A 14,788-nucleotide genomic window follows, 5' to 3' on the forward strand; every position below is an offset into this window, starting at 1 on the left:
CGGATACTTATTACTTTACATATGTATATATTTTTTAAATAAATTTTATTGACATCAATGTAAAACAAATAATAAATATAAGTTATTATATGCACTAAATGTAGTTGATATGGGTCTAGTTTTATGTAAAGGCGCTAAGTTGGTAGTCTAAATGGCGGCTGCAGGGGCTCGCGCTGCTCGCGCTCGTCAGTGCCGGGTGCGTACTTTTTTTTTTAGGTGCGTACGGTACGTGCGTACCCTATGGTGCGGACACGCGCGCTGACTGTACATCGTTGAGAAGCATGGCGAGCGCGAGACTACTGTTGTCGCGGAGCTGCTGTTCAGCAGCGAAAACTGTCACAGGTGACACACTTATATTCATAAAAGTATTAATGTGCATATTTGTACTTGTATATCCGTTATTAGCGCTTTTAAGTGTAGTTAAAAGTCCTAACTTAACCACAGAGAAGAAAGAATGAGGTGACCTGCATGTTTGAACTTTCACCTAGTTTGTACAGTATTGGTCAGTGGGTCACAGTTGAGCAAATATGAAGAGTTCAGATGCAAAAGCCTCTAAGTGCCATTTGAAATTTTCTTCTAGAATGATCATTTTTATCAAGCTTGTATATTTAAGTTCAGTGATTTCACTTAAATGGCAATAATAATTACCTATTAATTGTTATTTAAGTGAAATTACTGAACTTAAATATACAAGTTTGATAAAAATCATCATTAAAGAAGAAAATTTCAAATGGCATTTAGAGGCTTTTGCATTTGAACTCTTCATATAACTACAGTAATAATGGTGTAATGTGTATAACATTTTAAATTATAATTATATACAAGATTAGTAATATAAAATTAGTTGTACAGGGGCATGATAGGTTACCATCCAACTGTGTTTACAGTTTTTGTGACTGAAATCATAAAAAAAATGTATACAGATGCTCTTTTAAACAATTTAAGAGACGTTCTGTTACAGTAATATTGGGATATATTATTACTATTTCAAATAATAGTTTTCTATATACAACTTATTTATGTGATGCAAAGCTTAATATTTCAGCATGATTTCTAAAGGACCATGTGACACTGAAGACAGGAGTAATTATGATGAAAATTCAGCTTTGCATCACAGAAATATTTTTTTTTAAGTTTCCTCATTTTTTAAAAAAAATTGTTATAATATTTCACAATATCACTGTACAATATTGTCTGTATTTTTGATCACATTTATGCAGCCTTGGTGAGCATAAAAGACTTCTTTTAAAAACATTATACATTTTATGATGTTATACATGTAGCATCAATTGTCAATAATCAGTTTAATAAAAGCCTTTAAAACCTGTTTAATCAACATTTATATTAAAATTATAATAATGTGTTTTGATGTGAATTTTTTCAATGTTTGTTGTAGGTTTATGATTTATTTAGTATTATTTTAACTAATACAAACTGTGATTGGATCCTCTGATTGGATGCACACAGACGTGTGTTCTCGCGCACGGTGTGTGTTTGGTCATGTGAATGTGAAGGGTGGGGATGTATGGAGGAACTGGGACAAAGCTCAATGACAATTAGATTCTAGGCCAAACAGTTTTGCATTTCAAAAGAGATCCCAATTACATAATCTAAGACTGCTGTGTGGTGGGCAACATAGTGATCTTACAACATATACTGTAAAAATAATTAATAAAATATTGATTATAATCTGTTTGGGCCAAAAAACTTTAAGCAGAGCTTATTCAGAGGTATTAACACAGTTTATGTTTCTTACAAACATGGGATTTTTTCCCATGGGAAGATATAGAATAAATCACTTGTTTAATCATAAACACAAACCTGCTTTTTTCTCATACAATATTCATAAATATTAATTTGTGAAAAGGAAATGTGGTTTGAAGGACTATGTGACTTTCTCATGGAAGTTTTTTGTGTAATTTTAGACTTGTGTGATCATGTGTTATTTATGTTTTTGGGTCATAGGTCATGGACAGAGAAGTCTATCCATATCATCAGCTGTGCTGGGTAACTGTTAAAAACAGAATTGATGAATAGAAATATGTTTAATAATTTCTTGTGAATCCCTCATTTGTCTCTGTCTGCAGCTCGCACTCATGTCAGTTATGAAGTCAAAGATAATGTTGCTGTGGTGCGAATCAATGATCCAAACTCAAAGGTGTGTTATGTTCTCCCATGATTCCTAATAATGCCAGTGTTTATTTAGTAAAATTTTGATCACAGTCTTTATTGTTCAAAAGCTTGGAGTAATTACACATTTCTTTAAAGAAATGAATACTTTTATTCAGCAAAGATGCATTAAGTTGACCAAAAGAGACAGTAAAGATATGTATAATCTTACAAAAGATTTCTATTTCAAATAAAATGCTGTTCTTTTGAACTTTCTATTCATTAAAGAATCTTGAAAAAAAATATTTATCACAGTTTTTGCAAAAATATGAAGCAGCACAACTGTTTTCAACATTGATAATAATCAGAAATGTTTCTTGAGCAGCAAATCCTCATATTAGAAAGATTTCTAAAGGATCATGTGACACTGAAGACTGGACTAATGATGCTGAAAATTCAGCTTTGCCATTTCAGGAATAAATTACATTTTAAATGTATTCCAATAGAAAATAGTACTTTCAAAATAGTACTATTTTACTGTATTTTTATCAAACAAATGCAGCCATGGCCAGCAGAACGTCAGAAATATCTATCTATTCAGACTGATCTCATGAAGTAGCGTGTGTATGACACGCCAATTCGTATTTCCATTTTTGGCGTGCTATCAACACGCATAATCGCTTTTCAGCGTGTTTATGAACGCCGTTGACTTAACGTTATTACTGTATATATAAATATGACTTACCTCAACCCCATCCAACCCTGTGCTCGGACATTTGACGGCGTGTACAGACACGCGGACGTTAATGGCGTAGACATACACGCGGATAGCTCAAAATGCGTCGAGATAACACGCCACTTGACTCGAAATTGCCGTGTATGTTTACGCAAAAGTCATGATGTCATATTGGTCTATTTCTAACATCAGAAATATTTTAAAATCTTAAAGGAACACGCCACCGTTTTTTGAAATAGGGGTTGTATCCGTTGTCTTAGTTTGGCTGCGCCGCTGCTAGCTTAGCTTAGCATTATGAATGGAATCCTTTGTTGCTGGATAGCATGTCGTGAGTAAAAGTGATCCAAACGAGTACGATTTAACCCCTTTCAAAAAACGGTGGCGTGTTCCTTTAACGCTCCCAACTTTTGAACTGAGATTGTAAATAACAAGTGTGTGTTTTTTAGGTGAATACTCTGTCCAAGCAGATGCAGGCAGAGATGACGGAGGTGATGACTGAGATTTGGGGGAATTCAGCAGTTAAGAGCGCCGTCCTCATATCCAGAAAACCAGGATGCTTCATCGCAGGAGCCGACATCAAGTACCGCACACACTCTCACACACGCAGATTGATTAAACCTTTCATAGAGGCTCATAGTCATCATTATCTTCATCTTTCAGTATGATTCAGGCCTGCAAAACAGCAGAGGAAGTGACATCACTGTCACAGGAAGGACAGAAGATGTTTGACCAGATTGAAAAATCCCCCATCCCTATTGTGGCTGCTATTAACGGCTCCTGTCTGGGCGGTGGATTGGAGGTCAGCACATGATCATGTGTAATTTTTATTCACTTGTATTATTTCACTCTTACTTGTTTTTAATAAATCATTTTAATCATTTTTTAGATGTATTTAACTGTGTGAATAGCAGTGATGTGTTATTGTTAACTAAAAACGAATAACATTTGTCAGTGATTAAAATAAACCATAAATAAAATCTATATTTTGGTGAAAAACCTTTGAAAATTAGAACCGTTGCTTTGGCAACTATCTGAAATAATAATGTTTAAGTTGAGAAACTAAAATTTCTAAAACTGAAATTTATGAAGAAAAAATAAAAACAGAATTACTAAAAATCAAACTGAAAATTAAAAAAATAAAATAAATATTCTAATAGTACATAAATAATACAAAATTAACTTAAAGTTAAAGTGTATAAATGGTTAAAGATACAACAAAAATGTATTATAATTCAGCATTAATTATAAGTCAGATGTTTCCTTTATTTGTATACTGAATAAAGGTTTGTTCACGCCAAGAACAATAACTATAATGATATAGTTCTAAAATCATTCAAAACTCCACACCACAGCTGTAACGATAACAGGACAGAGAAACAATGTATTTTGAATAATTTTTTTCCGACTGATTAATATTTAAAAACATTGACAGCCAATCGGAATCTATCCTGCTTTAAAGAGCTCGAGCATTTAAAGCGGCAGATGACAAAACTACACCGCGCACTTGAAATAAACAGAGCAATATATCGTCCAGTGGTGTGGACGCTAATATACTTATCATTATAGATATATTTATATATTTACCGTTCTTGGTGTGAACGGGCTTACCGGTAATACAGAATACATCATATGATAACATGCCGACTTTAAAGGGATACTTCACCTCTGGAAAGATGAATGTGTATTTAAAATGGGTCATTTATGTAGAAGAAATGTGAAATTATTTTTGACTTTGGAGCTTTCTAGACTGAGAAAAGCCAGAAAATGTATTTTTGTCTTATGTGGATGAAAGACAACATCTCCCAGAATGCACTTGCTTCACTGCCCTAGGAGGCCACGCCTACCGGCAACAGAGTGCAGTAGTTAAACAACAAGTCTAGGCTACTAGTGAGTCTCCATGACGAGTCTGCCTGAAAATGTGTTTCGAGATCGCCCAAAATGTCCGGGATTCATCATTTTTACTGTGGCGAGCGGGACGAGTGAGGGCCGCGGGAGAACGGTGCGAGTCATGTTTACTGTGGCGAGCGGGACGAGTGACGGCCGCGGGAGAACGACGCGAGTCATGTTTACTGTGGCGAGCGGGACGAGTGAGGGCCGCGGGAGAACGACGCGAGTCATGTTTACTGTGGCGAGCGGGACGAGTGAGGGCCGCGGGAGAACGGTGCGAGTCATGTTTACTGTGGCGAGCGGGACGAGTGAGGGCCGCGGGAGAACGACGCGAGTCATGTTTACTGTGGCGAGCGGGACGAGTGAGGGCCGCGGGAGAACGACGCGAGTCATGTTTACTGTGGCGAGCGGGACGAGTGAGGGCCGCGGGAGAACGACGCGAGTCATGTTTACTGTGGCGAGCGGGACGAGTGACGGCCGCGGGAGAACGGCGCGAGTCATGTTTACAGTGGCGAGCGGGACGAGTGACGGCCGCGGGAGAACGGCGCGAGTCATGTTTACTGTGGCGAGCGGGACGAGTGACGGCCGCGGGAGAACGGCGCGAGGCCGGTGGTGTGATTACCGATGAGCGACACCTGTGAGACGCACCGGTCTCGTATCTCTCACGAAGGAGCGGGAATTTTCTTAGCAATGTTAAAACGCACATCAACCGATCACTTGTTCAGCACTCATGTAAAGATTCACCAATCGGAATGAATTCAGTTAGAATGAAACAAAAGCTGTGCATGTAAACAATGAATAGCGACTGCAGAAAGCAAAAGCTGAATCCCGGACATCGACGGCCGGACATGTCCGGGAAAAAGAGGATGGTAACCCCTATACTCAGCTTTCTCCACAGAACAAGAGTCTGCTAGCTTAGCTTCCAAAAAAAAGATGGCCGACACTATGTGTTCATTCTGTGACTGAGATCCTCCCTCTATGGGCGGGTTGAGGACATGCGGGACAGACCCGACTACTGACTGTAGTCTTTAGCCTCTGGGCATCCTCCGATGACGCAAAATGACGATTTTTTCGTAATCTGAGGATTTTTTCCAGACAAATAAATACATAAATCTCTCGTCTCAGGGGGATATGAGGGTGGAAAGCGCGGTAATGTGAAAATACTACAGGTTGTCTACTAATACAAAGCTTAATGCTAAATCCTGAAGTATCCCTTTAATAATATTATATGAGACAATAAACCTTCCTTTAAATTCACCCATGGTTCTCATTTCTCTTGTTCTTTCAGTTTGCCATTGCATGTCAGTACCGTCTGGCCACTAAGAGTAAGAAGACGATCCTGGGCACCCCAGAGGTGATGCTGGGACTTCTGCCCGGGGCTGGAGGCACTCAGAGGCTGCCCAAAATGGTGAGGAGTTTACTAATGCTCCCTAACCGCCCCCTAACTCTGAAGGGTTGTATGTTTCATAATGATGTTTGTGTGTCTTAGGTCGGCCTTCCCACTGCGTTTGACATGATGCTGACCGGCAGGAACATAAGGGCAGATAAAGCCAAAAAAATGGGGCTCGTACATCAGCTGGTGGATCCTCTGGGTGATTTAATCAATAATGATAATCACTAAATAAACAGTCAGCTGTTAATATGGACTTCAGAGGAAAGATTAAAAGCTGCAACGGTGCAGAATTGGACCCCTATAACGTGTGTGTGTGTGTTTTATGTGGCAGGTCCAGGACTGAAAAGTCCAGAAGAGAGGACCATCGAGTATCTGGAGGAAGTGGCTGTTGATTTTGCTAAAGGTCTCGCTGGTAAAAAAGTCACCATGGAAAAGAAGAAAGGGCTCGCGCAGAGTAAGACAAACACATCAGTGTCGGGATGAGATAAGACAGACTCTTGACTTGTCTGTTTATTAAAGGCCTTTAATATGTTTTTCCAGAGGTGCAGGATTTTATAATGGGTCTGCCGCCGGTCAGGAAACAGATCTACAAAACTGTCCACAGTAAAGTCATGAAACAGAGTAAAGGGCTTTATCCTGCTCCACTGAAGATTATAGAGGTAAACGGACACGTGCACAGGCACACGTACGCTCAGGCGCTCATCAACTCACACGTTTTTGTGTGTTTTTAGTGTGTTCAGACGGGCATTGAAAAAGGAAACGCTGCTGGATATCAGACTGAATCTCAGGTCAGTGTCATCCCTTCCTGAATGTGGCACATCCAATCAGATTTCAGGGTTTTACTAATTTAATATTCAAATGTGGTCTGGTCCCACCACTCTTGTACATTTCATTTTAAGACGATCTTGTAAAAGAGATTTTTCTCCTGGTTAGTTTAAACTGGGATACTCCACTTTTTTGGGAAATTGGCTCATTTTACCACTCCCCCAGAGTTAAACAGTTGAGTTTTACCGTTTTCGAATCCATTCAGCCGATTTTCTGATATTTTGAAGAATATCAGTATTCAGTAACCAGACAGTTTCTGGTCTCATCGACTTCCTTAGTATATTTTTTTCTTAGCAGAAACTGAAATAGAAGCCTATTTCCAAAAAAAGTGGAGTATCCCTTTAAGGTAATAATTGAAATAATATTAGGTTTGCTTTAAAATAACTTAGCTCGTCTTGTCTGTTTTCTAGAACTTCGGCAAGCTGGCGATGACATCAGAGTCCAGAGCCCTGATTGGCCTGTATCATGGTCAGGTGGCCTGCAAAAAGAACCACTTTGGGCAGCCGGAGAGAGATGTGAAGTACGCCTGATGGGAGGGGCTTAGTGATATGATGTCATCACAATCAGTGTAATAACTGATTGTGACTCTTTTTTTAGAAAGCTGGCCGTCCTGGGGGCGGGGCTTATGGGAGCAGGCATTGCCCAGGTAACGCTAGACAAGGGTGTGTTCACCATCTTAAAGGACACGACACAGGAAGGACTTGCCAGAGGTCAACAACAGGTGTACAAGGGGTTGGTGTTGCACACACAGAGAGATATTATCATAACAGATATAATATCTGGGGGTGGTGCCAATAATATCACCGGGGTGGATAAGACACATACCTTTGGTGTGAGAGACCCGGGTTCGAATCCACTGTGAGACACCAATGTGTCCCTGAAGAAGACACTTAACCCCTAGCTGCCCCAGAGGCGTGCGACCTCTGACATGCATTTGTAAGTCGTTTTGGATAAAAGCGTCAGCTAAATGAATATATAAATGTAATATACAAGTACACAGTTTGTTTTTCTTGGCATCAGCTGCAGGTTATAGTGTGAGGCAGCAGAGGGCGCTGCACTCCATGACATTAGAAAGAAACGAGTAGAGCTGAGAGCCACCAGATGTCAGTGCTGTGATCTTTCTGTTCAGAGATGGCCATGAAATTAGACTGTTACTCTTAAAATTTAAGCAACAGATAAATACAAATAAGAAAATATCAAACTATTAAAGGTATCCCCTTATGATATACAAGTATTCACACAGTACTGGCAATCCTGGATAGATCAAAGTTTTTTTTTTTTGTGTGATTCCAAGCCTAGAAAAAATCATGGATATTTATATTGTGAATCATTTTTTTTGGTGTGGATGTTTTGGCTAGAAAGGTTCATTTGTAATAAGTGCATTTTAAATACTTGCTAAAATACTGTAATGTTTTATTTTTTTCTTGTGTTGATATATTATATATATTTTTTGTAAAACATATACATATATATATATAGTTCATTTTAAAATAAATAAATGTTTTCCACGTTGAGCTAAGATGAAATAAGGGGTTTAATTTTTTTTAATATTCACCATATACAAATATATTAAATACATGTTTCTTTATTTTTTTGTTTACAATATTTACCTTAAATTTTTTTCCCTTATTTATTTTTTTTATTCATTCATTTATCTATATACTTTTTTGTTATTATTATTATTATTTAATTCATTTTTATCATGTCTGTAGTATCTGTAACAGTTTCTTCTGTTAAGTCATTTCCACTTACACACCCAGTAATACATTCACACACACACGTTTATATATGTTATTTTCATGTTTACATGTTAATGTTTATGTATGAAACCTTTATGTTTTTTGTTGTGTTACTTGTATGTATTGGCTTGCATAGAAAAAAATACATGTTTACGTTAAAATTGATACGTGTATAACTTCTATGTATAAACCTAATAAATGCATTTCATGGTTTCTTTCTCAGGCTTAATGACAAAACAAAAAAGAAGAGTCTGACGTCGTTTGAGAGAGATGGGATAATGTCCTCGCTGTCGGGACAGCTGGACTACCGTGGTTTCGAGAATGTGGATATGGTCATTGAAGCCGTGTTTGAAGACCTGTCAATCAAACATAAAGTGGTGAAGGAGGTTGAGGCCGTAAGTTGTGTTTGTTGAGTGCGATTATTATGCAGGTACGTTTCTAATCGTGTACAGTACTGATCACACCTGTCCTGTGTGCAGGTGATTCCTCCTCACTGTGTCTTTGCCACCAACACATCCGCTCTGCCCATCAAAGACATCGCAGCAGCCAGCAGGAGACCTGAAAAGGTGCAGAACTGTTTGAATTGTCATTAGTCAGTTCTGAAGGAGTGATTTATTGCAAAAGTCTACATGTGTGTTATATAGGTGATCGGCATGCATTATTTCTCTCCTGTGGATAAAATGCAACTGCTGGAAATCATCACCACAGATAAAACATCTAAAGACACTACAGCATCTGCCGTGGCCGTGGGACTCAAACAGGGGAAGGTCATCATAGTGGTGGGGGTAAGAACACGTTCTGTTACATGTTTTCAGTGTTCATCATCAGGCATCAGTGAGTGACTATGTATATTTTAACAGGACGGTCCAGGGTTTTACACCACTCGTTGTCTGGCGCCCATGTTAGCCGAGGCCGTTCGTGCGCTGCAGGTAAATTCCTACATGTTTGAATAGCTAATGCAAAAAAAAAATATTTGTATTTGTTCCAGGACTAAATTTTTTGTTTTTTTGTGCCCTAAAGTCGTATATTGCATTCACTTTAAGAGAAAAAAAATCTACTCTGTTTTTCTGAATTGACAAGTTAATTATCTCAGAATTACAAGATAATTTTTCATGGAAAAAAGTTTTTGCTCTGTTTTTCTGAATTAACGAGTTAATTTTTCATGAGAAAAAAAGTTTTTGCTCTGTTTTTCCGAATTAACGAGTTAATTTTTCATGGAATTTTTTTTGCTGTTTTTCTAAATTAACTCGTTAATTCAGAAAAACAGAGCAAACATTTTTTTTCTCATGAAAAATTAACTCGTTAATTCAGAAAAACAGAGCAAAAACTTTTTTCCATGAAAAATTATCTTGTAATTCTGAGATAATTAACTTGTCAATTCAGAAAAACAGAGTAGATTTTTTTTCTTCAAGTGAATGCAATACGCCTCCTTAGTATTTAACACATCACCTGAATTTTCTTGTCTTCGACTTCTATGGGGTTTTTTTTATATAGTTTTTTGTTAACTGTGTGATTTATACATTTTGTTTTCGCCATAAAGATAACCTTGACGTTGACATGGTGTTTAAAGTTAAAAAAATAACTTGCTTGTTTGTGATTAAAACAGGGCTCTTACAAGGTGCTTAAACTGCTTTCTGAAATTCAAGTCCAGGAAAACCCTTGAAAATAGCCATATTTATGGAAAAGTACTCATTGAAAGAAAAGATATGTGAAATAAGTGTTTAATTTTATAGATAAAACAATCTTTTCACACAAAATTAATGCTGCAGCCCGTCTGATATAGCAATAGAGCCATTTCGCATGGCTTTGAGCATGATATTGCTCATAAGCATCATATATTTCTAGAGGTCGGGGTAGATCAGTTTGAAGGGAAGTGATATCTTTGTTATAATATCCATTTAATGGCCAATTGCATGTGCTGCACTTTATTTGTACTATTTTGTTTTATTAGTTTATTTTGCCTTATCTATTTACACTTTTTTAGAATTTGAAAAATAATAAAGATATTGTTTGAAAAGTGAGATCTCTAATTGAAGTTTCTTGAAATTCGATGGAATTTGATGATAGTACGAACCCTGTTAACAGGTCTCTTTGTGACAGTTTAATTCGGCTTTTTAATTCAATAATTAAACATGACTGTTTGTTCAAAACTATTTTTATTCTATGAGGCAACTCTAATCTTCCCGTGTCATCACTTTGACTGCAGGAAGGAGTTGGGCCCAAGAAACTTGATTCCCTGACAACAGGATTCGGGTTTCCTGTCGGTGCGGCGACACTTGCTGACGAGGTCGGTATTGACGTGGCGGCTCATGTTGCAGAGGATCTTGGCAAGGCTTTTGGAACACGATTCGGAGGAGGAAATGTTGAGGTCTTGAAGATGATGGTCCAAAAGGGGTTCAAAGGTACATCTGTTAAACTACATACAGCTTTATCTTCATGAATGGTCAGAATTGTCGGTCTTGCAGAACCTTATTAGCAAGTTTAAGTGATACTTCACCCAAAAATGAACGTGCATCTTTCTAATGACTTAACTATTTTTCATCCTGTAGTGAAAATCAAGTTTTTAATGTTGTTTACATGTCCACATTCATAAGTCAACACCATTGCTGAGTGTCTCTTTAAAACTGCGGTGAACTCAATAACACTGTTTGAAATCACTGGTGTTTCTGATGTCACAAACTACCCTGTAACCAATCACGTCGACATGCCTGCATTAGCATATCATTAACAGCAAACTAGCAGGGGAGTCTCGAGAGATACCAGGTTATCCCGCTATATTTTTCTGTTGATATGAAAAATTGGGTAGATTTAGCAATATAGCGTGTGTATGATATAAATTACGATGTTAGTTGTTCAAAGCGTTTGTGATGATTGTTAGAAGGTAGATGCCTGACTCTGATATGCGAACGGGAACATGGTTTGTGTAACCGTAGCAACACATTATCAGCTGTTTGATAACATAATCAAGTAAAAGGCTAATCATATTAATTACCGTTATGTGTCCGACGTGGTAAAGAGCGATACCATTGAGCAGCAGCGTTTACCTCAGTAAGTTGGTTAAGGGAATCTCTGAGCTGGCTAATTAGCATATTTGTAGAATCATGTATACTAAATGAAGCAAGGGTGTAGAGTTGCATTCGAGCTATTTTAAGGCATGAAGAAGAAAAAATTCACAGGTAAAAAGTAGGGTTGGGTATCGAGAATCGAGTATCGATTGGAACCAAGACTAACTTTTCGTTTTTCCCGGAATCGTTCAAAAGTTAAAATTTCGATTCCTAGTTTCGATATTCAGTCCGCCGAGCGGAAGAAGAAACCGCTGAACAACACCAACGAAGAAGCGTCTACCGGAAGTGTTGGCATAACCGCGCGAGTCGAACATGAGTAGCTTACGTCAGAGGTCCAAAGTGTGGCTTCACTTTTCTAAAAATAACGAAATCTCGGCAAAATGCAAAATTTGTGACAAAAGGAGTATTTTTACAGAAGGAGTATTTCCTTCAGAAAGGCCGTTGGTTAGCATGGTTAGCTAAACTTTTTTGACCCTGCCTCTTAAAAGAATCGGAATCGAGAATCGTTAGGAACCGGAATCGGAATCAGAATCGTTCAAATTCAAACGATACCCATCCCTAGTAAAAAGCGTTTAAAAATGTCATTTTGGTGAGTTTAAGGGATAACATTTTTGACTACAGGGGTACTTTAAATTTTATAAATTATTATCGTCATAGTCCAATTCAGCTTTCACATTGTTATTGCATGTATATTTGTGCACTTCAGGGCGCAAGTCTGGAAAGGGTTGTTATGTGTATGGAGCCAAGTCGAAAGAAAAGACGGTGAACTCAGAAGCCGAAGAGATTCTCAAGAGCTTCAAGCTAACAGCGCCCCCTGCTGTGTAAGTTAGTTTACATGATTAACGCCACAGATTGTAGCATCCTAAACCTTGATTTCCCTCGGAAAAACCCCTTCATGTTTCTCTCTGTCCCTCTTTAGCTCCACCGATGAGGATATTCAGTACAGACTTATGTCTCGTTTTGTGAACGAGGCCGTACTGTGTCTACAGGAAGGCATTCTGCCCGACCCTGTGCAGGGAGACATCGGAGCCGTGTTTGGACTTGGCTTCCCGCCTTGCTTGGGAGGTAACACACATTACACACCTTGTAATTAAAATGATTTATCGTAAATGATGCGGTCCCAGCACTTAACCCTGTGGCATACCGCATTGTGCCTGGAGATAATTAAGGATGTGCTAAGTAAACTTTGGCAACCCTCTTGCTTCCCACATTTCAGGACCATTCCGTTTTGTGGATTCATACGGAGCAGACAAACTGGTCCAGAAAATGAAGCGCTTTGAAGAGGTTTATGGGAACCAGTTTACCCCCTGCCAGCTACTCATCGACCACGCAAAGAACCCCAGCAAGAGATTTCACAAGTGAAAATTTACCGCCATTATAATTCACCATTATAATTTTTAGGCGGGATTATCATAATTATCATATAATTATCATTTGTTGGTTTAAAAAGCAGCACTTTCCTAACTTGGCCAGTACACGATTTGTCAGTTTGTTTATGGGTTCAAAGAAACATTAACAATGTAAAACATTCTGAATGTTGCAGCTACATTTTTTTTTTACCAAGGTGCCTCAGATTATTTCCAAGTTGAGCTGGAGAGGGAGTTTTGCATAGTTATTATTTGTTGAATTTTTGTATAGCATAGTAGTTTGTATGTTTGCTTATGACTCTGCTAAAATAAACTTGAATTTTGACTGGATGCATCTACTTCTCACACCCGACCTATATTTTACTGTATGTAAAGAAAAACTAATTGAAAGAATAAAGAATGTAATGTGCTCACATTGATATGTTCGAGATACAGTGTGTAAACTGATTCAAAGTACTGTAGTACAGGTATTTTCTTAGTGTGAGATTCCAGAGCATGTTAGGGAATACGTTAATTAACTAAAAAGTATTGAACAAATACTTATTTTATTATAATTTATTAGCTGGGTTTCAGTCACGTGATTGAGATGACGCGCCACGCGCGGAAATCAGATGGAGAACAGGGAGTGAAGAGAGCAATGGACAAGATAAGACCATTTTACAAGATGTAAACAACACTGGTCCAGAAGCACTTCCTGTTTCAGTTTGTAACTGTTTTCTTTATTTCAAATGTAAAGAAAACATCTTAAAGATGTTTGTTTAACTTTTTGATTCAGTTTTAAATGTTCTGTTGGTTGTATTTTATCCCAGCTTTTATGTAGTGTTAAAAAACTGAAACAGGAAGTGCTTCTGGACCAGTGTTGTTTACATCTTGTGAAATGGTCTATAAGCAAAAAATCCAACATATGTTGGACGTGATCCTTACGTTATGAAGAGGAGCGATTTTTCAACTGAATTGAAAAATTTTCCAGCCATGAGGCGGTAGATATCAGCAACTACCTCGTCTTACAGACATACTTTGACTTTAAAAAGTTCGGAAACATTACACATTGCACAAACATCGCCACTTAAGTAAGTTGTATAAACTCACCTTTGACGAAGTGATCACTGCACACACGGGCATTTTCCCATTCAGCTCCTACCGACCCCGCAGACGGATGTTTGCAAGGCCTTTTTCCTTCCTGCCCTTGCATTTGCATTTTCGCGCCAACGCACTGGCGTGACGTCACATGAAAACATTCTATTGGCGGCAACTCCTATAAGCCCATCAAATATTATAAATCAATAAACATAAACACGTCTTCGAGCGGTCTGTTTCTGACACCGAGAACCCCCCCCCCCCTCGCAATTTGTGTTTAGGCCTATATCTCTATATATCTTTATAACTCGGAAATCTGACTTTTCTCTCAATTAGAGATAGGCCTAAAGTCGCAATTGCGAGTTATTGTCCAATTCTGAGGGGAGAAAAGACTTTTACAAGTTCTCACATGTCTGACTGCAAGCAATTCTGACAGAATTTTTCAGTTCCTTTCGATTTCAATTCTGACTTCATACAAATCTGAAAGAGAAAAAAGTCAGAATTGTGAGATTAAAAGTCACAATTACCTTTTTTTTTTCGGTGGCAGAAACTAGCTTCCATAATTGTCTGCTCGAAAATAGTTCCAATTT

General features: G+C 38.1%; 1 protein-coding gene and 1 long non-coding RNA gene across 3 annotated transcripts; one reads left to right on the top strand and one right to left on the bottom strand.

Annotated features, from left to right (window-relative positions):
* Nucleotides 1-198: 198 nt before the first annotated feature.
* hadhaa (hydroxyacyl-CoA dehydrogenase trifunctional multienzyme complex subunit alpha a) lies at nucleotides 199-13,451 on the top strand. Of its 2 annotated transcripts, XM_039647809.2 has the most exons (20): nucleotides 199-342; nucleotides 1,966-2,007; nucleotides 2,088-2,158; nucleotides 3,292-3,425; nucleotides 3,506-3,644; nucleotides 6,021-6,140; nucleotides 6,222-6,324; nucleotides 6,457-6,579; nucleotides 6,666-6,784; nucleotides 6,857-6,913; nucleotides 7,361-7,470; nucleotides 7,548-7,682; nucleotides 8,913-9,084; nucleotides 9,169-9,255; nucleotides 9,334-9,474; nucleotides 9,550-9,618; nucleotides 10,896-11,091; nucleotides 12,461-12,575; nucleotides 12,674-12,819; nucleotides 12,971-13,451. In XM_039647809.2, exons 1-20 carry the CDS (start codon nucleotides 282-284, stop codon nucleotides 13,114-13,116), a joined length of 2,286 nt encoding a protein of 761 aa, XP_039503743.2. In that variant the 5' UTR covers nucleotides 199-281; the 3' UTR covers nucleotides 13,117-13,451. The 2 variants fall into 2 exon arrangements, with proteins under 2 accessions (XP_039503743.2, XP_039503744.2); XM_039647810.2 differs by lacking the exon at nucleotides 1,966-2,007 and having other exon boundaries at nucleotides 248-342.
* On the bottom strand, nucleotides 3,379-14,317 carry LOC148976878 (uncharacterized). The gene is made up of 3 exons (XR_016146080.1): nucleotides 14,211-14,317; nucleotides 9,154-9,247; nucleotides 3,379-3,517 (listed from the first exon to the last, which is right to left on the bottom strand). It is a non-coding gene; the product is annotated as an uncharacterized LOC148976878 (long non-coding RNA).
* Nucleotides 14,318-14,788: the final 471 nt, after the last annotated feature.

Source organism: Pimephales promelas, chromosome 13, assembly GCF_988280905.1.
Source record: "Pimephales promelas chromosome 13, fPimPro1.hap1.1, whole genome shotgun sequence".
In the NCBI taxonomy this organism is placed as follows: Eukaryota; Metazoa; Chordata; class Actinopteri; order Cypriniformes; family Leuciscidae; genus Pimephales; species Pimephales promelas.

Bases quoted from the DNA above. Each gene is read 5' to 3' on its own strand.
- hadhaa (XM_039647809.2), top strand. From the start codon at position 282: ATGGCGAGCGCGAGACTACTGTTGTCGCGGAGCTGCTGTTCAGCAGCG. The intron at 2,159-3,291 runs GTGTGTTATGTT...TGTGTTTTTTAG, and splicing joins TCAATGATCCAAACTCAAAG to GTGAATACTCTGTCCAAGCA. The intron at 6,580-6,665 runs GTAAGACAAACA...ATGTTTTTCCAG, and splicing joins GAAGAAAGGGCTCGCGCAGA to AGGTGCAGGATTTTATAATG.